Genomic DNA, 27500 nt, shown 5'->3' on the forward strand with positions numbered 1-27500 from the left:
CGCAGTTTAAGCAATTGGTAATTTTTTTATGACCCATTCCCGGTAAAAATCAATAGTTTCTTGCAACATTCGGTGTACATAGAATCAAGTATATTTGGCATAAATTAATATATATATATATATATATATATATATATATATATATATATATATATATATATATATATATATATAATATTAATTTATGTATTTAATATATATATTTTATTTCCATATCATCCATATCATTTTTGCAAAGGCTAATAGATCTGATTCAAGACTCATACCATCTTTTCTGTACAGACACTTTACAGCTGTCTCATTATCAGCACAGACATGATTACCATAGGTACAGTTTATATATGCAGCAGTAATAAAGTAACCGTTTATAAAATAGATCATGTCACAGCTCACCTCCTACACTTGTGCAAAGGCAACAGCATTACGTACAGTGGACAGTCATTATCCAGTCACAATAGGCGATGTCACAGCTCACCTCCTCCTCATGTATGAGACAATTGTACTACGTACAGTAGACCGTCAACATCCACCAGCCACAATAGGTGATATCACAGCTCACCTCATTTATAATGACATCATTACTACATACGGTATCTAACCATTATTAGTTTATGTCACAGCTCCCCTCCTCTCCTTCCTTCACAATGACCTGTTCCCAGATTAGAGCATGATTTTTTTGGAAACAGATAAGATCGTTCTATTGGTGCCAATATTCAACAAGACGTAAGAGCCCAATATTAGGCTTTGTACACAGTGTAAATATAACAAGATTTTTCTTATTTTGCTTTTCTAAAGGGATGATCTTCAACATTTAAAAAAATAGACTTAACATAAAAACCTTATATAATGATTATTGATAATTGGTTGTTCCTTGGTGACATTTCCTTTAAAGCAATACTGAAGCAGTGCCGGGCTTGCGGCCATCTCTCGGGTGCTGTGTTCTCCTCCGCTGACTGTTTTCCTACGGTTCATCATTGACTATTGTACATATTTGATGGTCTCTTTGGAGCAGAGGACCCACGTCTAATGTATCAGGTCATAAACACTCGGTTCCGGCCCGTCTTTTGCCATCACAGACATCAGCCGGACGCAGTCTGGAGATCTCAGAGATGATGGAGACGTCCCATCATATGTATATCCGCATCTAATGCACTTTGGTTTTAAAGAATGTTCTTCAGAGGAGCATAGCTCTGGCACCACGCTCTATTTCATCCATCCTGTCACATGCATCAGCACACACAGATGAAGGGCTCAGCACAGACACAGAAATACTGGGTATACATGGAAACCATAAAGCCCTATGGGGGCCGCACATCTACAGACATCTGGTTGGAGCCCCATGTTGGCTATACAAAAAAACCATGGCACCCTATGGGGGCCTGTAAACACACAGCGGTCTGGTTGGGGCCCCAGGCTGGGAATAAATGTAAACCATGCCACCCCTTGGGGGCCCACACATCCACAGAAGTCTGGTTTGGGCCACATGTTTGGTATACATGTAAACAATGGCGTCCTATGGAGGCCTGCACACCCGCAGCAGTCTGTTTGAGGGCCCATGCTAGGTATTTACATAAACCATGGTGTCCTGTACAAACACAGAGGTCTCGTTGGAGCCCCATATTGGATATACATGTAATCTATGCCGCCCCATGGGGGCCCACATACGCACGGCAGTCTGGCTGGAGCCCCATGTTGGGTTATACATATAAAACATGCCGCCCCATGGGGGTCCGCAGCAGTCTGGTTGGGGTCCCATGTTCGTTATACATATAAAGCATGGCGCCCCCATGGGGGCCTGTACAAACACAGCCATTTTGTTGGGGCCCCATGTTTAACTGGTGCCGGCCCCACCGAGATGAGCTTGTCCGAAGACGGTACTGAACACTTCTCACACTCGGGAGGTCTTGGTCTCACTCACATCCAATCTCATGATAAGAACAGCTGCACATAACATTACAGGCATAATGACCAGGGCATAGATGGGCCACAGCTCTCTGGGCAGGTCTGTATTAAGGGGTACTCCGGCTCCACCCACTCCCGTGTATGGAGGGGAGTGCGGCCTGTTACCTCATCTACTGACCCCTGCTGGGTCATTTGTGTGATCAATGAGTATGGTGCACCCGGCCGGTATCCGTAGACGAAAGTCACAGGCCCCTCTCAATGCAGAAATGAGCAGAGACAGAATACTCCTTAAAGTCCTCTATAACGGGGCTATCAATCCACTGCTAGACCACCATTAAACACTAGAATCGGAAGCCTGAGCCCCACTCCCTGACCCCAAAAAGAGGAGAAACGAGAAGGGAGCGGCAGTCGAGCACACACCCTTCAAAGTCTATGACTCCAAAAGAGACAGATGGGCTTTCATATTAACCGTGAATGGAGCAGAAGTGTTTAGCAGGAGCAGAACTCCCTTGGTCCATAGTCTTGAGATTGGGCGGTGAGCAGGAGTGAGGGCCCCAGACACTTCATGATCAGTGTGTGTCCCTGAGGTGCGGCCTAAAGCAAAACGCCATTCATTCTGTGGATAGATGATCTTGGAAACACTCCTTTAAAAGATATGGATCAATTAACTTATACATGTGGGACAAGAGTTTAATAGGAGATCGGTCTTGGATCTTTGGGGAGGGTCCCACCATTAGTACCCCCACCTATCACAAGACGAGAGGTCATCTATCCCAGTTATATGGAGGGGAGGTGGCACACGCTCAGGGCCTCTTTATTCATTGTCTATTGGACTGTTAGAGAGTCTCGTAGACAATGGATGTAACAGACCCCTACATATCTGATCTATTCAAATTGGGGCTACAGAACTGCAGTCTTCATAACCCGCAGTGGTCTTATAATTGTACCCCAAGCCCTTTTTTCTAAGGACAATTATTTGGTCCATGAGGATCACTACCTCACTGGGTAACTTGGACAATATGAGACATCAGGGAAGAAATATACATCAGTACAATTTACCACGTTTCAGAAAAATTAATCAAAGTTCATCCTGACGATCAATAACGAGAGATTACTAGTGATCAGGCCAGAAAACGTCGGCCTCACGGATCATAATTCACAGGCGGTTTAGTCTTCTCCGCGGAGCCGGCGTCTGCGCTCACCTATTGTGCCTTTGTGCTGTTCTCATCCAGTAATAGGAGGGAGCGCACACCATTCATCATGTCTGGCAGACGTATGGTTAATTATGTATAAATCCTTATTCTCCGGCTTCCTATATGAGTCCATTATACGTCTGAGTTCCCGGAGTACGGCTCACCCGATCAATGGGCCGGACGCTGTATAGAGAGGGCCGGGCCCGTGGTAAGAACATTTCCTCTATCGGGACAATGTTTATTAAAATATAAAAAAATCCTACAGCCCGGAAAACCTACATTTATAAACGGAAAGGTCAAAAATAATCCTAAAAAATAAACTTTCTATTACGTAAATCAGGTAAAACCTGGCCCGGGATGAGGGCAGCAGCACCATGGGGAAAACAGCAGCTTTCCTGTTTAGGTCTGCTCTTAAATGTTAAAAAAAATATTGTCAATGTCTTCTAATACTTAAATGATGTATTTTTGGATAAAAAAAGAATTTTGCAATCGAATTTATTTAAAAATTTTGCACAGTTGGCTTTTTTTTCATGAACATAATGAATTAACAGAATCTGTCAGTGAGCTCCTTATGAAAAGAACTCATTTTTTATTGGTCTTTAATGAGTATATATAAGCAGGCATCTGACCATATCAATAATAATCATAACTGGTATGTATTTTTGGATAAAAAAAAAAATGGAGTTTAATTTAAAAATGTTGCACCATTTGGCTTTTGTTTTCAAGAAAATGAGTTAACTGAGAATCTGTCAGTGAGCCCCGTAAGAAAAGGTCTTTGCAACTTATCTGTCTGTTAATGAGTATTTATGTGCTCACTTCTGACCACAGACAATATCAAAGTTGAGCTGAAATCAAATGTATTTTTGTATAAAAAATAATTTTGCAATTGGGTTTAATTTAAAAAGTTTGCACAGTTTGGCTTTTGTTTTCGGGAAAATATTGAGTTAACTGAGTATTTATCAGTGAGCTCCTTAGGAATTAAAGTTTTTGTAACTTTTATCTGACTTTTAATGAGCAAATATGGGCTGACTTGTGACCACATCAAAGTTGAGCTGCAATCACAAATTATGTATTTTTGGATTAAAAAAAAAAAAATAATAATAATTTGGAAATTGGATTCCTTTAAAAATTTTGCAGTTTGGCTGTTTCTGGGAAAATAGTGAGTTAACTGAAAATCTGTCAGTGAGCTCCTTATGAAAAAACTCTTTGGAACTGGCTTTTAATGGGCATATATGGGCTGACTTGTGACCACATCAAAGTGGAGTTGAAATCTGCTCAGATAAAATAGTTACTAACTCTCATGTGAAGACAAGCTCACTGATGGATCCCCAGTTCTGATTCTGAAGATTTTTTAGCGCAATTTTGAAATAAAACGTGATTGCAAAAAAAAAAAAAAAAATAATATATAATATATTATATATATATATATATATATATATATATATATATATATATATATATATATATATTAATATATATATATATATTATATATATATATATATTAGTGATGAGCGAGTACTAAAAAGCTCGGGTGCTCAAAGCTCGGCCCGAGCCTCCCAAGATACTCGTGTACTCGGGCCGAGCAACGAGCCCAATGTTATCCTATGGGAGACCCGAGTATTTTTGTGAAATGACCCCCCGGCAGCATGGCGAAACCCTAAAAATGTCACAAAAGTCTCAGAAGAGTGCTCAAATGACATGGCAACAGCATGGGGAAGACCCCTTGAAGCATTTATCACTCAAAAGTCACAGCTGTGAACAATTTTGTCCGCGTTTAACGCCATTTTTACGGACTCACCAGAAAACCTTCCAAAATGACACCAAAATGATTTTTCATGGCAGAAATGTTAAGGGCACATACGCAATAGTGAGATAGAGCTGGTGTATGTTACTTTTTGAGATTAACCCTTTCACGACCGGCCGATTTTTCGCTTTCCGTTTTTTTTTTTCGCCATTCTTTTTCTGAGAGACGTAACTTTTTTATTTTTCAGTCAATATGGTCATGTGAGGGCTCATTTTTTGCGGAACGAGCTGTACTTTTAAATGAAACCATCAGTTTTACCATATTGTGTACTAGAAAATGGCAAAAAAATTCCAAATGCTGAAAAATTGCAAAAAAAGTGCGATAGCACTATGGTTTTTGAGATATTTTATTCACTGTGTTCACTATATGGTAAAACTGATGTGTGGGTGTGATGCCTCAGGTCAGTGCGAGTTCGTAGACACCAAACATGTATAGGTTTACTTTTATATAAGGGGTTAAAAAAAAAATCGGAAGTTTGTCCGAAAAAAGTGGCGCACGTTTTACGCCATATTCCGTGACCCGTAGCGTTCTCATTTTTCGGGATCTTAGGCTCAATGACGGCTTATTTTTTGCGTCTCGAGCTGACGTTTTTAACGGTACCATTTTTGCGCAGATGCTACGTTTTGATCGCCTCTTATTGCATTATGCGCAAAAGTTGTGGCGACAAAAAAACGTCGTTTTGGCGTTTGGAATTTTTTTGCCGCTACGCCGTTTACTGATCAGATTAATTAATTTTATATTTTGATAGATCGGGCGTTTCTGAACGCGGCGATACCAAATGTGTGTATATTTTTTATTTTTTTAACCCTTTAATTTTCAATGGGGCGAATGGGGGGTGATTTGAACTTTTAGGTTTTTTTGTTTTTTTTTAATTTTTTAAAACTTATTTTTTTACTTTTTTTTTATTTTACTAGTCCCCCTAGGGGGCTATTGCGATCAGCATTCCGATCGCTCTGCAGTATCTGCTGATCACAGCTGGAAGGCTGTAAACAGCAGATACGCTGTCTTTCTCTTTTGCTGTGCCCCGGGCACAGCGAAAGTGAAACCAATTCATGTGTAGTACAGGAGTCATCACATGACCCTGTGCTACCATGACAACTATCGGGAGTCACGTGATCGCGTCACGTGACTTCCGGTTTCGGCGGTAAGTAAAACTTTACCGCGATCGCGCTTATAATGGCGCTGTCATGTATTGACAGCGCCATATAAGGGGTTAATCGGCACGAGCAGATAACGATTCTGCTCGTGCCTAGCAGGCACACATCTCAGCTGTGAAAATCAGCTGAGATGTGTGCCGATCGCGGCATGCTGCCGCCGGAGGACCGCGGGCAGTAAGATTATGTCATTTAGGACGTAATTTTACGGCCCGCGGTCGTTAAGGGGTTAATACATGAAAGATTTTACGTGAAAACATTGTGTGGCACTCAGATGTCCCTGAGAAGAGACGTACATGAAGGCCTCTTGAGTCTAATGTGCCCATTTTGAGGAAGTGAGTCTTTGTAGTATTTTCCTTTGCCAGGGCAGTCCAAAATTGTGAGGTTCACCAATGCCCCTGCATACAGACGTGCATGAGGGCCTCAAAACATTAAGTGTCCATTGTCAGGAAGTGGGTCTATTGTAGTATAGCTCTTAGGCAGGGCAGCCAAAAATTGGGAGGCTCCACATTGTCCCTGGATAGAGACGTGCATGAGGGCCTGTAAACTTGAAGTGCCCATTGTAAGGAAGTGGGTCTATTGTAGTATAGCCCTTAGGCAGGGCAGCCAAAAATTGGGAGGCTCCACATTGTCCCTGGATAGAGACGTGCATGAGGGCCTGTAAACCTGAAGTGCCCATTTTAAGGAAGTGGGTCTATTGTAGTATAGCCCTTAGGCAGGGCAGCCAAAAATTGGGAGGCTCCACATTGTCCCTGGATAGAGACGTGCATGAGGGCCTGTAAACCTGAAGTGCCCATTGTAAGGAAGTGGGTCTATTTTAGTATAGCCCTTTGCCAGGGCAGCCAAAAATTAGGAGGCTCCACGTTGTCCCTGGATAGAGACGTGCATGATGGCCTGTAAACCTGAAGTGCCCATTGTAAGGAAGTGGGTCTATTGTAGTATAGCCCTTAGGCAGGGCAGCCAAAAATTGGGAGGCTCCACATTGTCCCTGGATAGAGACGTACATGATGGCCTGTAAACCTGAAGTGCCCATTGTAAGGAAGTGGGTCTATTGTAGTATAGCCCTTAGGCAGGGCAGCCAAAAATTGGGAGGCTCCACATTGTCCCTGGATAGAGACGTGCATGATGGCCTGTAAACCTGAAGTGTCCATTGTCAGGAAGTGGGTGTATTATAGTATAGCCCTTAGGCAGGGCAGCCAAAAATTGGGAGGCTCCACGTTGTCCCTGGGTAGAGACGTGCATGAGGGCCTCAAAACATTAAGTGTCCATTGTCAGGAAGTGGGTGTATTATAGTATAGCCCTTAGGCAGGGCAGCCAAAAATTGGGAGGCTCCACGTTGTCCCTGGGTAGAGACGTGCATGAGGGCCTCAAAACATTAAGTGTCCATTGTCAGGAAGTGGGTGTATTATAGTATAGCCCTTAGGCAGGGCAGCCAAAAATTGGGAAGCTCCACGTTGTCCCTGGGTAGAGACGTGCATGAGGGCCTCAAAACATTGTTCCCATTGCAAAGGAGCGGGTCTCCTGTCGTTGTAATGTCCATTCTGCAAAGAATGGGCGAAAAAATTTACCACTGGGGGTATACCTGAAACAAAGGCCTAAGTATTGCAATTTGTAACGGTCATCATCATGGTGGCGCATGAGGAGAAGGAGGAGCAGTCCAGCGATTATCCAAAGTCCAGAAGTGTGTACCCATGGGTGAGTGGAGGTACATGGCAAACTTTAAATTCCGCTCTCATTTGCTGGTGGTGTGGTGAAGTCTGGCCCAATCCAACCCTTGTTCATCTTGATCAGAGTCAGCCTGTCAGCATTTTCAGTTGACAGGCGGGTGCGTTTATCTGTAATGATTCCACCTGCGGCACTAAAAACACGCTCTGACAAAACGCTAGCAGCAGGGCAGGCCAGGCCTTCCAAGGCGTAGAGAGCCAATTCATGCCACGTGTCCAGCTTGGATACCCAATAATTGTAAGGCACAGAGGAATGTCGGAGTACAGTTGTTCGATCTGCAAGGTACTCCTTCAGCATCTGGGCAAACTTAGGATTTCTTGTGGCACTACCCCGCACCTCAGGGGCTGTGGTACGTGAGGGGCTGAGAAAACTGTCCCACATCTTAAAGACTGTTCCCCTACCTCTGGCGGATTGGACTTGTGCCTCTCTCGGCTGTACGCCTCGGTTGTCCACTGATTCCTGACCTATGTCGCTAGCGTTTTGTGAGGGGAATGCTTTGCCTACTTCCGTGACTATGGCCTTCCGGAACTGCTGCATTTTGGTTGACCTCTCCTCCACGGGAATAAGAGACAAAAAGTTCTCCTTGTAGCGTGGGTCTAACAGTGTTACCAACCAGTAATGATTGTCGGCCAAGATGTTCTTAACGTGAGGGTCACGAGACAGGCAGCTTACCATAAAGTCAGCCATGTGCGCCAGACTCTTAACAGCCAGGACTTCAGTAGCCTGACCAACAAGATGACTGAACATGCTGTCCTCCTCCTCCTCCTCCTCCTCCTCATCTACCCTGTCCTCTGGCCAGCCACGCTGAACCGAGGATATGACTGGTGTGCATGTCATATCCTCAATTTGGCCGGAGAGTAGCTCCATGTCTTCATCCTCCTCCTCGTCATAGTCCTCCACTGCATGTTGTGATGAGACGAGGCTGGGCTGTGCGTTATCACCCACACCCACTACTGTTTCTTGCTGCAACTCATCGCGCTCCGCCTGCAATGCATCATGTTTGTTTTTCAGCAGAGACCGTTTTAGAAGGCAGAGTAGCGGTATGGTGACGCTAATAATGGCGTCATCACCACTCACCATCTTGGTGGAGTCCTCAAAGTTTTGGAGGATGGTACATAGGTCTGACATCCATCTCCACTCCTCAGGTGTTATGTGTGGAGTTTGACCCATTTCCCGACGGCTTAGGTGATGCAGGTACTCAACAACTGCCCTCTTCTGCTCACATATCCTGACCAACATGTGCAGAGTTGAATTCCAACGCGTGGGGACATCACACACCAGTCTGTGAGCCGGAAGATGCAAACGGCGCTGAAAGCCGGCAAGGCCGGCTGAAGCAGTAGGTGACTTTCGAAAATGTGCAGACAGGCGGCGAACTTTTACCAGTAGATCAGACAGCTCTGGGTATGACTTTATAAACCGCTGAACCACGAGGTTGAGCACATGGGCCACGCATGGAACATGTGTCAGCTGGCCTCGCCTCAAAGCCGCCACCAGGTTCCGGCCATTGTCACACACGACCTTTCCTGGCTTTAGGTTCAGAGGTGTGAGCCAGTGATCTGCCTGCTGTTTCAGAGCTGTCCACAGCTCTTCTGCATTGTGGGGTTTGTCACCTATGCAGATTAGCTTCAGCACAGCCTGTTGCCGCTTCGCCGAGGCAGTGCTGCAGTGCTTCCAGCTTGTGACTGGTGTGGAGGGTACAGTGGATGAGGATGCGCAGGAGGAGGAGGAGGCTGAAGAGCATGACATTCCGGAGCTGTAGAGTGTGGGTGAAACACTGACTGAGGTAGGGCCTGTAAACCTTGGTGTGGGAAGGACGTGTTCCGTCCCTCGCTCAGACTGGGTCCCAGCTTCCACAATATTAACCCAGTGTGCCGTCAACGAGATGTAGCGGCCTTGCCCACAAGCACTTGTCCACGTGTCTGTGGTTAGGTGGACCTTGGGTGAAACAGCGTTGTTCAGGGCACGTGTGATGTTTTGTGACACGTGGTTATGCAACGCGGGGACGGCACACCGGGAGAAATAGTGGCGGCTGGGGACCGAGTAACGTGGGACAGCTGCCGCCATCAGGTCACGGAATGCTTCTGTCTCCACCAGCCTAAAAGGCAACATTTCCAGCGCAAGCAGTCGCGAAATGTTAGCATTTAGAACTGTGGCATGTGGGGTGTTGGCAGTGTATTTGCGCCTGCGTTCAAAGGTTTGCTGAATGGATAACTGAACGCTGCGCTGGGACAAGGACGTGCTTGATGATGGTGTTCTTTCTGCGTAGGCAACTGCAGGTGCAGGAGTGGAGGAGGCTTGTTCGCAGGCAGCATGGACAGAGGATTGGCTCGCATGCACAACCAGCGAAGACGTAGCAGTGACATCAGCAAGCACTGCTCCTCGACTCTGTTGTACTTCCCACAAAGTCGGGTGCTTGGCTGACATGTGCCTGATCATGCTGGTGGTGGTCAGGCTGCTAGTTTTGGTACCCCTGCTGATGCTGGCACGGCAGGTGTTGCAAATGGCCTTTTTTGAATCATCTGGATCCAACTTAAAAAACTGCCAGACTCGGGAAGACCTAACATTTGTACAGGCACCTTGTGTCGTCGTGTTGTTCCGGGGAACGGTTGCCTGACTTCTGCCTGGGGCCACCACCCTGCTTCTTACTGCCTGTTGTGATGCTACGCCTCCCTCCCCCTGTGCACTGCTGTCCTCGCTCTGCATATCCTCCTGCCAGGTTGGGTCAGTTACTGGATCATCCACCACGTCGTCTTCCTCTTCCGCACCCTGCTCCTCCTCCTGACTTGCTGACAATTGTGTCTCATCATCATCCACCACTTGTTGAGACACGTTGCCAACTTCGTGAGAACGTGGCTGCTCAAATATTTGGCCTTCTGTACAGACGATCTCCTCATGACCCACTTCAATATGAGCTGGCGAGAGGCCAGAATGTGTGAATGGAAACGTGAACAGCTCTTCCGAGTGTCCAAGTGTGGGATCATTAATGTCCGAGGAGGACGTGTACTCAGCCTGGTGGTAGGAAGGAGGATCAGGTTCAGAAATGTGCGGTGCAGTATCACGGCTACTGACACTTGACCGTGTGGAAGACAGAGTGTTTGTGGTGGTGCCAATCTGACTGGAAGCATTATCTGCTATCCAACTAACAACCTGTTGACACTGGTCTTGGTTCAAGAGCGGTGTACTGCTGCGGTCCCCAAGAATTTGGGACAGGACGTGCGAGCGACTAGATGTGGCCCTTTGTTGTGGCGAAATTAGAGCTTGCCCACGACCTCAGCCTCTGCCTGCACCACCATCACGTCCACTTCCTTGTTCCTTGCCAATGCCCTTGCGCATTTTGCAATGCTGTGCACTGCTGACGTGTATATTCACTACTTGTGCGTTATATCAAAGTTTGTGGAAATTGCACACAAGTGCACCTGTACGCTGCCACCAACAGGCACACACGTGCGGTTTTAAAAACCAAGCACGGACGCAATAAGAACCTAACAGGTTTTTTTGGGGAGCGACAATTACAGACAAGTCAGACACTATCTGGACTGTTTTACACTGTGTACACCAGCCCCAGATATGATGAAGGCTGGTATACGGTCACCACTACCCTGCCTGCCTGCCTGTATACTGGTACAATAGTCCTGACAAGGACTCTTTTGGTCACTAGCCTGTATTCAGACCTGGCTATACCCTGCCTGTATATAGCAACAATAGTCCTGAGAAGGACTCTGATACTGTACTCCGACCTGGCTATACCCTGCCTGCCTGTATACAACTAGAATAGTCCTGAGAAGGACTTCTGGTCACACTGTTTGCAGCCCTGCTCCGGAACTAACTATAAAGGGCCGCAAAGCTTTCCCTGAATCAGCGACACTCTCCCTGCACTCACTGTCTGGATAGCTGTGAGCAGAGCACAGCGCGCCGGCCGATATAAAGGCTCGGTCACGCTGTGCAGGCCGGCCAATCACTGCAATTCCACAACTAACAGGGCTGTGGCATTGCAGTGGTCTGCCAGCCAATCCCTGCATGAGGGCTGGCTCTCAAAAGAGCGCCAACATGCAGAAATGAAGACCACGAGTACAGCACGAGTATCGCGAGATTACTCGGTCCCCGCCGAGCAGCCCGAGTACAGCGATACTCGTGCGAGTACCGAGTAGTTACAAGCATGCTCGCTCATCACTAATATATATATATATATACACATACATACATACATACATACATACATATATATATATATATATATATACATACACACACACACACATACATATATACATACACAATAATATAAAGTATATAATATAAAATATATAAATATTATAATATATATATATATATATATATATATATATATATATATATTATAATTAATATAAATTATATATATATGATATTTTATATTTATAAAATATATATAATTATATACACACACACTATATATTTTATAAATATAAAAATTATATATACATACATTCATACACATATATATATATATATATATATATATATATATACACACACATGTATATATATATATATATATATATATATATATATATATATACATACACACACACACATGTATATATATATATATTTATATTATAATTTTATTCATTTACATAGCGCTATTAATTCCATAGTGCTTTACATACATTGGCAATACTGTCCCCATTATGGCTCACAATCTAGAGTCCCTATCGAGTGTGGAAGGAAACCCACGCAAACACGCGGAGAACATACATACTCCTTGCAGGCAGTGTCCTTAGTGGGATTTGAACCCAGGACTCCAGTGCTGCAAGACTGCAGTGCTAACCACTGAGCCACCGTGCCGCATATATATATATACACACACACACACACACACACACACACACACACACACACACACACACACAATATATACACACACACATTTTTCTCCCTTTCAGATGAATGGGGGATGGGGGGGGACCCCACAGGTTAAAAACTCCAAAAAAATCTGTGCAAAACATGTAAAAAAAATGCACAGATTTTACGCAGAATTTTTCCTGCCAATCTGTTTTTTCTGTGTTTTTCGCTGTAGTCCCCGGGTGAATGCAGAGCCTAATAATTGAGCGCTGACCCAGTTCAGGAGCAGTGACGTCGGGAGACCCAGGGCCGAGTCTCATTATCTGGGATCAGGTCATTACGGGAGGAAGCGTTTAGCTGATGAATATACGATTTGCAGAGCGCGGCCCCACGTGACGAGACACCTTGTAAAAGCCCTGTCTGGCTCCAGGCTTCTTGTATAAAGCCCTGGGGTAGGTGGCAGCCATCAAGAGTCAGATTTCAGAGCCCTCTCTGTGTATACAAGCCATATACTCCCATCTCTCTGTATATAGCGCACATACACGAGACTCTGCTCTCCGTAAACAGTATACACAAATTATTTGATCGAAGCTTAAACACTCAAAAAGATCTTCCTGTAAAAGCCAAAAGTTCAATACAAATTCAGTTACCGCAAGAAGAAGCAATCAATAACCCAGACTGAGGCGGCGGTTACTCCGTGTATTGGGGGCACACGCTCGAGAGGGGCTTCTCCATCAATAGGAAAGATCTAATTACACAGTATGTGCTCCTCTGGGATCACAGCGGGAGGTCTCCATACACCGGGTCTACGTATACTCAAAGGTGCACAGCATGGATGAGATGCCTCCGACATAGAGAGCCCAGCCGGAGTATTTACTAAACCGCTATCAGATCCGGCTCAAATCCCCTACACAATGCTGAATAATAAAGGGAATCGGTCAGCAGGTTTTTGCTTTGTAATCTGAACTTTAGGGGCAGAGACCCTGATTCCAGTGATGTATCACTTACTGGGTGAATCAGTTGTGACGGAATCACAGTTTTCTCTGCTGCAGATCTAGCAGAGCTGGGAATGCTGAGCAGTGTATAACCCACTCACACCACTGATTAGCAGCTTTCTGTGTACCATGTACATTGACAAATAGTTGCTAATCAGTGGTAGGATGTGGTAAGACCAAGAGGCACAAGACACCTAGTCCTCAATGAATTGTCTCCTGCTGATAAAACACTGATGCTATTGCAACGACAAGCCTAATATAAAAGGTTGTGTGTACACTCTACTTTTATTGATGCATTTTTTTTTTATTGCCGATTTTAATCAATTAATCTGCAAGGGAAAACATAAGCCAGCAAAGTCTGAGATTCCTGAAGTGCAGTGCACACATTGCAGATTTTGGTGCAGAATAATAATAATAAAAATAAAAAAAAAAAAAAAACACTACACCAAACAATTGAAATGTCACTTGCTTGTGATTTTTCCAATGATTTTCCTATCACTATCACAATGCATGAAAAAAAGCATCAAAAATGCATAACAAAAACAACTTTTTTTTTCTGCAGCATTCCCCAAGACATTGCTGGAATCAGGGTCTCTGCTCCTACATCATGAAGCTTTCAAACTACATAGCAAATACTCGGTAACAGATTCCCTTTAGGTCTGAAAAATTCCTTTATGAAGCCCAAAAAAATAACATTTTAATAATTTTTGGGGACCGCCTTCATAGCAATGAATGACAAAGGATACAAACCTCAAAGCTACAGTCACACACGGATTACTAAAGCTAACCCATCTCCAGCAATTGCCAGTAAAAGTGAAAATTGTGAAGTTATCACCGATCCTCAGCCAAATCCAGAGTGGCAACTTTCCACCATGTGAATTACCCACATTGTGACCTGGAAGCAGTCAGAAGTAATTGCTGTATTTAAACACCTATATACACTATATATACACACACACACTATATATACACTATATATACACACTATATACACACACACACACACACACTACTGCACAGGATTTTCCTTATCATGCGTTTGCTTCCTGAATGCAAAGTTGAGCAAACGTCTAAATATTTTTCATTAAAAAGGTCCTTTATTTTCCTGCTGCAGAGTTTCTTTAACGTGAAACACTATTATCCAGCAGATATTAGGTTAATCTGCAGTTTACTAGTGTTCTAAAGTCAGAAGACGGGCTACCGGGAGGAAATTAACTTTATTCCAACCGGCAGCAGAAAGCTTTCAGTCGTAGATGCGTAGTTGAAGTCACCACTGAGTAGACAGTGAGCAGTAACTAACTGTGCCTCATCACTGATTCACAGCTGGCTAATCAGAGCATCAGTTGAGAGCCGGCTGTCAGTCATTGCTGGGGTGCGGTTACAGCCGCCACGTGCGATGTACTCAGTGGTGACTCAAGCCACACCTCAAGGACTGAAAGCCGGCTCCTCAGAGCATCAGTAAAGAGCCAGCTGTTAGTCATTGCTGGGGTGCGGTTACAGCTGCCATTCACTATGTACTCATGTGGTTACAGCGGCCACTCAATGTACTCAGTGCTGACTAAAGCTGCACCTCTAGGACTGAAAGCCGGCTCCTCAGAGCATCAGTAAAGAGCCAGCTGTCAGTCATTGCTGGGGTGCGGTTACAGCTGCCATTCACTATGTACTCAGTGGTGAATGAAGCTGCACCTCTAGGCCTGAAAGCCAGCTTGAGAGAGAGGGGAGCCAGCACGATCTGAAAATGGCATGCGTCATATAAAAAGTGCAAATTCACAGATTTATTCTAACTGTACTATAATATGAATTGAGATTTTTAGCAAATTGATCAATTCTTTGAGCCACCCCTGCCAACGTCACAGCAAATCTCAATAGGGGGGCCCTACACTATATTATGTATTTCATGTGCCATGCGGCCTCCTAGATAAAGTTTCCACAGGCATTGCTAATTAAGCACCATACTTGTATCTGGTCTGCCTTTATCAATGGTTGCTGTCTGGCACTGGGAGGGTCAGTTCTGATATAGTCCTGGTATGTGTAGAGCTTGCTCCACATGTTGGGACCTGGGCTGGCCTCTATCCACAAGTGCCTTTTTTGCAACATGGAAGCGGCTATATACAGGTTACAGGTATGTGTGCTCCATTATGGTTCTGCTTTTAACTTTATCTAGGAGGCCGCATGGCACATGAAATAGAGAATATAGTGTAGGACCCCCCTATTGTGATTTGCCTTGACATTGGCAGGGGTGGCTCAAATAATTGATCAATTATTTGCTAAAAATCTCAATTTATATTATAGTACAGTTGGAATAAATCTGTGCATTTGCACTTTTTATATGATGAATGCCATTTTCAGATCGTGCTAGCTCCTTTTTCTCTGAAAGCCAGCTTCTCAGAGCAGCAGTAAAGAGCCAGCTGTCAGTCATTGCTGGGGTGCGGTTACAGCTGCCATTCACTATGTACTCAGTGGTGATTAAGCTGCACCTCTAGGTCTGAAAGCCGGCTTCTCAGAGCATCAGTAAAGAGCCAGCTGTCAGTCATTGCTGGGGTGTGGTTACAGCTGCCATTCACTATGTACTCAGTGGTGAATGAAGCTGCACCTCTATGACTGAAAGCTGGTGGAACACTATTAAATCACAGATTAACCCCATAGCTGCAGGTTGTGTTTGAGGACAGGACAGGTTCCCATGAGGTCCTTTAAATAGGTCATCTGCCAAAATGTTACAAACCCTTCTGAGCTCCTGACTGTGGTTCTCCTTCTACCTTCCTTTAGTGTTAGGGTGGGTGCACAAGATCCGTACACGTCTTCTCCTGGGGAGACGCGAGTGTCCTGTGCCCACGATCAGGGTTCGGGCCTCTGTGGACTTTCGCTCTGTTCTCCCTGCGGAGAACACTAGTGTCTTCACAGCATAAATTGACACGCTGCAGCTCGGAAATCTGTGCCGCATGTCAGTTCATGCTGCGGAGAGAAGAAGCACAAAAGGGGCAGTAGATTTCTATAAATCCCAATCATTGTGCAATGCAGCATTTTGCACATACACAACCCTGCAACCAAAATGCTGCAAACCCTGATCATGTGCACCCACCCTTAGGCCATGTGCGCACGTTGCATTCTGTACCTTGCAGAAATGAACGCATCCTCTGGCAGAATTTGTCAGTCAAATTTGGTTTTGACCACATAAACGTAGGAAATACGCATGCGTTTTTGCCGCGTTTTACATGCATTTTCCGTGCTTAAAATGGGATGCGTTTTCAATACAAAGACACTACTAAATAAAGTTTAAACATTCAAACAAACACTAGGAAAAAAGTGAAAAAAAATTTTCATGCTTTAAATCATACACTATAATGATAATCTTCCTTAAATGGTTATTGAGATTTAATATTTATGTTTAAAATAAATTTAATTTTTTGACTTTTTTTTTTTTTTTTTTTTTTTTAGTCGGGCTGGATATGAGGGCAAAAGGAAACCTCTTGACCTCACTATAGTGCCAAAACCGCATGCTTCAATTTTGGCAAAAAAGCATGCGTTTAGCATCAAAAATGCATGTAAAACGCTAGGATTTTGATTTTGGATGAGTTTTCAAAACGGCCATTGACTTCAAATGTTAGCTAAACGCTGCCAAAACGCAAAAAAATAATGGACATGTTGCTTTTATAAACGCAGAGATTTTGACAAAATTTTGACATTCAAAACGCTGCGTTTAAAAAAGCATCATGCAGACGAATTTTGCTTAATTCCCATAGACTTTGCATTGAAACACTGCAGTTCAAAACGCTGCAAGAACGCATGAAAAAAATGCAACATACGCACATGCCCTTAGAGATTCCATCAAAACCGGGAGTATACAGGAGTTCCACACATTTTGGAAAAAGGGGAAAGCATCTGCAGACTCCGGGAGGGCAGAGAAACCAGATTATAGAAAAAGTAGGAAAAAAACCCAAAAACCTGCATGATATGCAATAATTACATTGTTGGAAAAGTTATATATTAGCAAATGAAGACAGTAGCACCCTAGATGTACCAAGATATCACATCCAGCTTATATAACTGGGAGAGGCAACACCACAAGAGGAAAACCTGAAACGTGCATCAGGCTGTAAACTGCATTATCAGGAGTGGAGAATGAAGGAAGGAATGAGGATTGCAGCCACAAACATGGTGCAATTGTATTAACTAAAGCAAATCTGTGCACTTGTTTTTGGTGAATTGTTTTGAGCCCATTGCTACATTCTTCTATAGGCAGAAGACAGGGATGGGTAATTGCACCACGTGCTGCCGGTGATGGCCACACACAGGGGCTTGTGTCTCACCGCACATCGGCGTCTAGGTGTACGGCACAGTCAGAAAATTAGGAATACAGACACAGCAGCATGCTTATCCCAAAAATCTATATAAATAACACAAAGACAACTAACAAAAAAAACAGCAGCTTATGTAATGAAGAAGCTTTCCAACCTTTGATGAGACTATCCTGTTATCGCAGAATTTTGGAGCAATATAAGAATCTGTTTCTGACGTTGGCCGATGTCCAACATACACAGTCCGGGTTCCTACACGATTTTCTTCTCCGGGACACTGTCAAATACAAGAGAGAAAAAAAAAAGGATATAAAACATAAGTCCATCACCAAAGCAATGCAAACCTTCATGACGGATCACCCTGGTATTATTACATCCATATCTTGTACAGGACCGGAGGCGCAAGCACCGGAGGCACGATACCCGGCACACACAATCTCAGGCTAGGGTGTAATCGGGAACACAAGATGCCGGCTACAGGAATTGCTGGAGAGGATCCATTTAGGAAATAACATGTTTATCTAATCTTTCTATTTCTGCAGAAAAAGTGTTTCATCAGGAATACAAAAAAAGTTTTTTTGGGTTTGTTTTATTTAATAGGCTGTTGGGAAATATCAGGCAACACTTGTCTCAATGCTATTTTTAAGGGTAAGCTGGCGTGCGCCTAGTGTCCGGCTCTTCAGATGTATTACAGTAGTGTCAGGCAACTTAGCAATGGACATGCTGGCTTATATCATACAGAATGTGTCCATGATCCGTGTTGTGCTCGGATTTCAAAAAAATGTGCTTTGGGGGAGCTTTAAAGGGAACCTGCAGGTGCAATATACGCCCAGAGCCACGAGCAGTTCTGGTGTATATTGCTAATCCCTGCCTAACAGTCCCTGTATACACTAACAGAGATAAAGGGATCTTTAGAAAATGAATTTCTAAAGATCCTTTATGATATGCTAATGAGCGCAGGGACCAGTCACAAGTGTGTTCGTTCCTGTGCTCATTCTGCCCTCTTAGTTCACTCCTGTGGGTATGCTTAGATGCTAATATGCTACTCAATGCCCATTGCCCAGCGTCATCAGCGGTGACACACGTACCTGTGTCCATGGTCGTCGCTTCAGATGTTGACCAGTGTGCATGATCAGAAGTCCTGTCACTTCCGGTCATAAGCAGTAGACCTCTATGAAGCTGGGATGCGTACACCTGGCTTGATAGTGCGCATGACTTGAAGTGTGGTTACAACATACAGGTACGCGCGTCACCACTGATGACACTAGGCAAAAGAGTACTGAATACAATGTTAGAACACACCTGTGGATGTGCTACGATGCTAAAAGGGTGGAATGAGTGCATGAACTAACGCCCCTGTGACTAGTCCCCTCGCTCATTAGCATATCATAAAGGATCTTTAGAAACACTTTTTCTAAAGATCTCTTTATCTATGCTACTAGATACAGGGACAGTTAGGCAGGGATTAGCAATATGCACCAGAACTGCTTGTGGTTGTGGATGCATATTGCACCTGACAGGTTCCCTTTATGCAAAAATTAAGTGGTGATTCATTCACATAGTCACATGTAGATAGGTCTCAAGTATCCCGACTGATCTGCATCAATCTACACGAGATGATGTGTACAGGTTCAGTAGAAGACTTGGCCAAGTGCTAATCACCATGCCACAGCCGGGCACCATGAGATCACCATTTTATACCAGAGAAAAACTCAACAGATATGTTCCCAAACCCATGGTGGACAAACGAAGAAGAGGACCTCTGTGCAAGAACCGTACATGGACCCTTTGTAGTCAACTAACGTGACTGCTGTTGAAGTAATTCTTACTCCAAGTTTCTGGGATTCGTTCTATGACGCCAGTGAGAAAGAAATACAAAAGGCATGTGATTTCCAAAGATCTCCAAATTATTTTAATGAGAATCAGGCTTAGCTTAAAGGGAACCTGTCACCACATGTTTTTGATATAAGCTGCGGTCACCAGCAGTGGGCTCTTATATACAACATTCTAGTATACCCAGGCTGCTCTGTAGAACGTAAAAAAACACTTATAATACTCACCGAGGGGGCGGTCCGGTCCAATGAGTGTCGCTGCTCTCGGTCCAGTGCTTGCTCTGTTTGGCAATCGCTGTCCTCCTTCAACCTAGCCCAGTGTGGATGACACGTCCTATGCCATCCATATAGGCACACATTGCGTTCCTGCGCATGTGCACTTTGCTTTGCCCTGCGGAGGGCAGATCAAAGCATTGTAGTGCGCATGCGCAAGTGGACTTTGACCATTCATTGCGCCTGCACATTACAGTACTTTGCTCTACCCTCAGTAGTGCAGATCAAAGTGCGCATGCGCAGGACCACAATGCCAGCCTGTGTGAATGACATAGGATGTGTCAGCTACACGGAGCAAAGAAGGAGGACTGATCACCACAGAGCGGAGGCACCGGACCAGCGAGCAGCGACAACCATCGGCCCGGATCACCCCGCAGGTAAGTATAATAAAAGTGATTTTCACATTATACAGTGTGGCCTGGGCTCTTATAGACAATATTCTGGAATGCCGTATATAAGAGCTCACTGGTGGTGACCACAGGTTATAGGGGACAAACCAGGTGACCGGTTCCCTTTAACACTGTTTTGGAGGTAGCAATGGACCCCCTGGTTGTATGTCTGCCCCGGTCTCAAACATCCCCAAAAATTGCTCGCTTTGTTGGCTAAGCAAGTACCGTATTTTTCGCTTTATAAGACGCACTTTTGTTCCTCCAAATTTTGGGGGAAAGTATGGGGGGCATCTTATAAACCGAATATACAGATTATATACTGCAGGGTCGAGGGGAGGTGGGGGCCGCTCTGGAGCAGTGCTGGGGGGGCTCGTGGAGGCTGGTGAAGCTGCGGGAGGGAGCCTTTGATCTCCTGCTCCCGCTCATATAATATGCACAGCCGCTGTCCATCACCATGGTGCTGAAACCGCACCGCGGCGATGGGCTGGGTAAGCAGCGCATATTATATGTGCCTGTGCTTACCTTTGATGGCACATGCCTCCCCCCCCCCGTGTTAGATATGGCCCCCATGCTGCTGCCCATAGGAAAATAAAAAACTCTTTACTTACCCCCTCCAGCGTGTCTCCCCGGTCTCCCTCCTGCTGCTGTGATCATGCACGCAGAGATGTCACTCTGCTGTGCCGATCACATGACCGGCTGAGAACCAGGAAATGCAGGAAGCCGGAGCTCAACCCCAAGGAGGGGGACACGAGGGAAGATAGTGCTGGAGAAGGTAAGGAAAGTTTATTTTACTAAAAGCAGCAGCATGGTTGATGATATCAAACACAGGGTGAGGTGTGCCAGCCACAGGGGACGTGTGGCATCACTGGGGGATGTGTGCCAGCACAAGGGGGCTATATTCAATATAAGGTGGCCATATCCAGATTAAGGGGGCTAATTTTAGGGTGGGGGGACTATGAGGGACATATACTCTATATGATTTGTTAGACGGACACTGTCATTAAAAGACGTACCCCATTTATTAAAAAAAATTCTCTATTCCTTCACCAAATTTGGGGGTGCGTCTTATAATCAGGTGCGTCTTATAAAGCGAAAAATACAGTACATTATTTCAAAAACTCTCCATTTCTCCTATTAGACAGGGTGGAATATCCCATGTATAATCCTTTGTATTAACATTTCTCCATAGACCAAGAGGTCTTAGCTTAGATCTTCTGCAACAACACAAGTCCAGCGTCCGGTCTGGCGGGGATAGGACACCGCGAGCCGGGCAGGAGGACGGCTCTAGCTCTGCTATGAAGTAAGCGCCTTTGCCACAGCTTATTACTAATTTAAGGCAGGCTGCTACCGGTGACAGATGGAAATTGGTGCGGATTTACAAGCTTCTGTCTATGGCTTCCGTGGAGCTAAGTCTGTAATGGAAAGTTCCTTGTCACCGAGCGTATAAAAGCAGAGGCATGGCGGGAGCTCTCCACTAACTCACGCTGACAAGGGCTTGTGTTTGTCATGTCGCAGATGAAAGTATTGCTGTATACGTGGAAAAGTCAACACATCCCCGGCACTGGTGGGGGGTTACCATCATAACGGAGGGGGCTACAAGGGGCTCATTTCTGGAAAATGACCGCTCTGCGCTTCAGAAAGGGATGATTACTGTGTAGGACGTAAAAAGCTACAATTTGGTTTATTTCTGACAGAAGCCATCAATGCGAAGGTGCAAATAAATACTGTGTACACAATGTATCACACATATCGGCATCAGGAAACAAATATTTATCACACCTCGGCCTCAAAATAACCCAAACGCTCCAAGGTTATGGGCCATTGGACGGTTGTATACACAGCGCTGTGCAGTGTATACAAATAGAAGGGATATAAAAAGTTTGGAAACTTTATTCATGCAGATAATAAACGTTCAGAAGAACCTGCATTCTTGATTATATTGCTCCGTGTAAAGCATCGGCTGCTTGGATCATTTATGGGGGATTAAATCATGGCGGATCCGTACAAATCAAGGCTGTACATGGAGGGAGCCACTGCATTACCCATCTCTCTGCCCCTATATATTGGGCAAAAGAAGAGTCCTAAATAAATGAAAGTCAGCTCGTTAGGCTGCCGTCACACTTCCGTTGTTTTGCATCCGCTACAACCCGTCGACTTTAAGGAAATACGGTATCCTGCAAAATATGTCAGGAATCTGTTTTTTCCCCATAGAAATGTATTAACGACAGATTGCGACGGATGGCCTTGCATTGCATCGGCCACGTGATGGATCAGTCGTTTAGTGACTGACCGTCGGACGGAAAGAACGCATAATGTAACGTTTGTTGGAGCGTCAAAAAAACCGCACTCCGCGGGTTTCCGTCGCCATCCGTCAAGAGTTGTAATGGCTGTCTATGGTGCTGGATTCCGCCGTAATCCGTCACACGACGGGATCCAGTGCTGATTCCGTCATGTTCTACTGAGCATGCCCAGCATGTCTATACTCCCATTGGGATGTCCAAAAACACAAACTGATGACAACATATCCGTCAAAAAACGATCACAACGGAAGTAGCGGACCAATTTATTCACAGGATTCCTGTGAGCGCAATCCTGTAAAATAAGGCTAGGTTCACATTTCCGTTGTTTTGCATCAGTCACATGCGTTGCTTGGCGCTTGTGACTGATGCGTTGTACAACGGATGACAAGAATTGGATTAGAAAACGGATTCCGTTGTAAAACGAGAGCGATAGAAAGATCAGCTGGCCGGCCGCCGGGAGATCAGCTGATCCCTGACAGCAGCCGGCCGCCGGGTGATCAGCTGATCGCTCACAGCGGCCGGCCGCCGGGTGATCAGCTGATCGCTCACAGCGGCCGGCCGCCGGGTGATCAGCTGATCGCTCACAGCGGCCGGCCGCCGGGTGATCAGCTGATCGCTCACAGCGGCCGGCCGCCGGGTGATCAGCTGATCGCTCACAGCGGCCGGCCGCCGGGTGATCAGCTGATCGCTCACAGCGGCCGGCCGCCGGGTGATCAGCTGATCGCTCACAGCGGCCGGCCGCCGGGTGATCAGCTGATCGCTCACAGCGGCCGGCCGCCGGGTGATCAGCTGATCGCTCACAGCGGCCGGCCGCCGGGTGATCAGCTGATCGCTCACAGCGGCCGGCCGCCGGGTGATCAGCTGATCGCTCACAGCGGCCGGCCGCCTGTGTAAAAACGTTACACTCTGCGTTTCTGCTGCCCGACAGTCAGTCGTTCCACAACTAATCAGTCGGGCGGAGGATGCAATGCAAGGGCATCAGTTGCAATCCGCCGCTCATACAAGTCTATGGTAAACAACGGAATCCGCCAAACAGATTGTGTTGTTTATCAGAGCAGCGGATTGTGACTGATACAAAAGAACGGAAATGTGAACCTAGCCCGACACATCTGTTGACAGCTAAAAAAATTAGATCCGTCGTTCAGTCACAACAATGGACCTGACGGATTTAATACAACTGAAGTGTGAACTTAGCCTTATATTGCTGATGGAGTTTCTCCTGAGCAGAAAGCTGCTCGTGTAACCGAACCCCAACACATCTTTGCCAAGCCGCTCTATGATGATGATGAACATGGTCCCCTCCTGGGTCCGGCCACTATTGACATCCATAGAGAATGAATAAAGCAGAAGGGCACATGCACGTTTACACCATTCAGCCAGAAGATTAAGGGCGCGTGCACACAGTCAGGATTTACTGCGGGAAATTCTGCTGCAAATTTTGATGTGTTAGCAGGAAGGCCGCTGAGTAACATCGGCTCGGTTTTGTTCCGTTTTTTGTAACATGCGTTTTTTGTTGCAGATTTTTCCCCACTCAACATGGGTGAAATCTGTAGCAAAAAACATTGAAAGAATTGACATGCTGAAGATTTAGAGGTTGTCCACTACTGTTACATTAATGGCCTATCCTTAGGATATGTCACCAATGTCTAAATCGGCCGGGGTCCAACACCCTGCACCCCACCGATCAGCTGTTGGGGGTCCTGGCAGCAGCCGGCAATGCTCAGCTCCGGAGCTGCTCCATCTTCTTTAGTGGCCGCGGCCGGGTACTGCACATCCGCCTCCTATTGATCTGAATAGGAGATGCATGTAGAGCCATGGCCGCTATCAGAGGACGGTGCAGTGCCGGAACTGAGCATTTCCAGCTGCCACCGCTGGCAGCAAGGACAGTGAACTGGCGGGGGTGCGGCATGTCAGACCTCGGCCGATCAGACATTGATGACCTAGCCTAAATATAGACCAATGTAAAAGTAGTGGACAACCCCTTTAAATCTGCAAATGAAAAAAAAAAATAAGCAACGTTTGCATTTGACTTCAGGGATCTCATTCACTTTGCTGAGACGAGGAAATCCTTCAGGTTTTATGACAAAACCGTGCAGAATAAACACCAAAAACGTAACAAATGAGGAACAGAAATGCCACATGTGCACAAAGCCAAAGTCTGCCGCTGCGGTGATCAATCGGGGTCCGGGCAGTGGACACCACAGATACAGCAATGGTCACTCATCCAGTGGTTGGGCGATACACCGGATACACTGGATCCTGATCAGCGATCCTCAGCAGACTGTATTTTGTAAGGTACACTGACCCATCTCTGTCATGTGTCATTTCCAGACCGCAGCGCTCACATGGTTGATCCATAGGCCAAGACATCACTCATCCAACAGCCATCTAATATGTATGGCGGCTGCTGGGTTCACACTAAGTGACACTGACAACGACGTCGCTGTTACGTCATTATTTTCTGTGACGCAACAGCGACCTTGTACGTCGCTGTTATGATCGCTGCTTAGCTGTCAAACACAGCGACGCAGCAGCGATCATAATGTCGCTACATGAGCAGAGAGCAGGGAGCCGCGCACACTGCTTAGCGCTGGCTCCTTGCTCTCCTAGCTACAGTACACATCGGGTTAATTACTCGATGTGTACTGCAGCTACATGTGCAGGGAGCAGGAACCGGCACTGGCAGCGTGAGATCGGCGGAGGCTGGTAACGAAGGTAAATATCGGGTAACCACCTTGGTTACCCGATGTTCACCCTGGTTACAGCTTACCGCAGCTGCCAGATGCCGGCTCCTGCTCTCTGCTCGCTTCATTTGTAGCTCTCTCGCTGTCAAACACAGCGATCTGTGCGTCACAGCGGGAGAGCAACAATAAAAAAACGAACCAGGGCTGTGTGTAACGAGCAGCGATCTCACAGCAGGGGCCAGATCGCTGCTCAGTGTCACACACAGCGAGATCGCTAATGAGGTCACTGCTGCGTCACAAAACCTGCGACTCAGCAGCGATCTCGCTGTGTGTGAAGCATCCCTTACTGTGCTGTTTGCTTTGGTCTTGATAAAACACTTAGCGGGAGATTATTCCTGAGGGGGCTTGTACCCCAGCAGAAAAGTGATTCTTGATAATTATGAGCTGTCAATCCCATCCCCCACTGCAACTGGCAGCTTTCTGCCTATGCACAGTGTACACCGAAAGCTGCCAATCAGTGGTGTGAGCGGGGTTACACAGGGCTTATCGCTGAGATTAGCTTTATCAAAACTATAGCAAGCAACCCTGTAAGTGCTGGAATCACACCTAGGCTTAAGGCCCCGTCACACTAAGCAACATCGCTAGCAACATCGCTGCTAACGAACAACTTTTGTGACGTTGCTAGCGATGTTGCTGTGTGTGACATCCAGCAACAACCTGGCCCCTGCTGTGAGGTCGTTGGTTGTTGCTGAATGTCCTGGGCCATTTTTTAGTTGTTGCTGTCCTGCTGTGAAGCACAGATCGCTGTGTGTGACAGCGAGACAGCAACAACTAATGTGCAGTGAGCAGGAGCCGGCTTCTGCGGAGGCTGGTAACCAATGTAAACATCGCGTAACCAAGAAGCCCTGTCCTTGGTTACCCGATATTTACCTTTGATACCAGCCTCCGCCGCTCTCACTGTCAGTGCCGGCTCCTGCTCTGTGCACATTTAGCTGCAGCACACATCGGGTTAATTAACCCCATGTGTGCTGTAACTAGGAGAGCAGGGAGCCAGCGCTAAGCAGTGTGCGCTGCTCCCTGCTCTGTGCACATGTAGCTGCAGCACACATCGGGTAATTAACCCTATGTGTGCTGTAACTAGGAGAGCAGGGAGCCAGCGCTCAGTGTGCGCTGCTCCCTGCTCTCTGCAAGTGTAGCTGGTCACTGGTTGCTGGTGAGGTCACCAGCAACTTGTGTAGCCACGCTCCAGCGATCCCTGCCAGGTCAGGTTGCTGGTGGGATCGCTGGAGCGTCACAGTGTGACATCTCACCAGCAACCTCCTAGCAACTTACCAGCGATCCCTATCGTTGTTGGGATCGCTGGTAAGTTGCTTAGTGTGACTGGACCTTTACCCTATTTCAGAGCAGCATAAGGCAACAAAAACCTGGCGACAAATTCCCTTTCGCTCTGCAAAATGATTTATTTCAGGCAAAGGTTTTTCTTCGCTTTTTATGGCTGTACTGTTCCTTTAAGAACAATGGCTATAATACATGTTGTACCGGAGGACCTTTACAATAAAAGCTGTAAGCTCATATATAAACTTTATAATAGCCTGCGGCGGAGGTGACCCCAAGCTAATGTTCTCCTACTGCAGAGACTGTAACATCGCACACATCACCGTGGCCTCGGAGACACCCCATGGTTATTCTGCACCCTGTACAGACCTACATTGTATTTTCTTCTTCCTATATGGCTCCTAGTCCCAAGAAAGTCTCTAGTGGCTGTGTGATGAGAAGACGTAGCACACCTACGAGACTACACAGTATGGCCTTTATCCTCAGGTATCGGGGGGGGGGGGGGATATGGACCCAAACTGATGACAAGTATGAGCATATATGTATGCACTCCACACTGCTGTGCCTCCCCATAGCTCATCCCACACACCCATGCCATCTGTTGTACCAATGATCTGTGACAGACATCCTCCATAATAAAAAACTCCCATTTTTGAGTCCAAGACTTTTCTCGAGCTGCACCAGTTTTTTTGAATGCGCTACCCTAAAACTAAAAGGAGTCCAAAACAAAACACATTCTACCATAACAGCACAAGCAATCACTAAATGCATTTTACCTGTGGAGGAAAACTGA

At 45.8% G+C, this 27500-nt stretch overlaps 1 protein-coding gene across 3 annotated transcripts in view; it reads right to left on the bottom strand.

Moving 5' to 3' along the window:
- Window positions 1-27500, bottom strand: part of LOC142253486 (phospholipid-transporting ATPase IG-like) — a 258210-nt gene that overhangs the window by 149146 nt on the left and 81564 nt on the right. For all 3 annotated transcript variants that reach the window (XM_075325103.1, XM_075325104.1, XM_075325105.1), the window contains exon 2: window positions 18052-18171. In XM_075325103.1, the coding sequence (XP_075181218.1) occupies window positions 18052-18171 (120 nt within the window). The remainder of the gene's footprint in view (window positions 1-18051; window positions 18172-27500) is intronic.

The sequence above is a fragment of the Anomaloglossus baeobatrachus genome, chromosome 1 (assembly GCF_048569485.1).
Source record: "Anomaloglossus baeobatrachus isolate aAnoBae1 chromosome 1, aAnoBae1.hap1, whole genome shotgun sequence".
NCBI lineage: Eukaryota > Metazoa > Chordata > Amphibia > Anura > Aromobatidae > Anomaloglossus > Anomaloglossus baeobatrachus.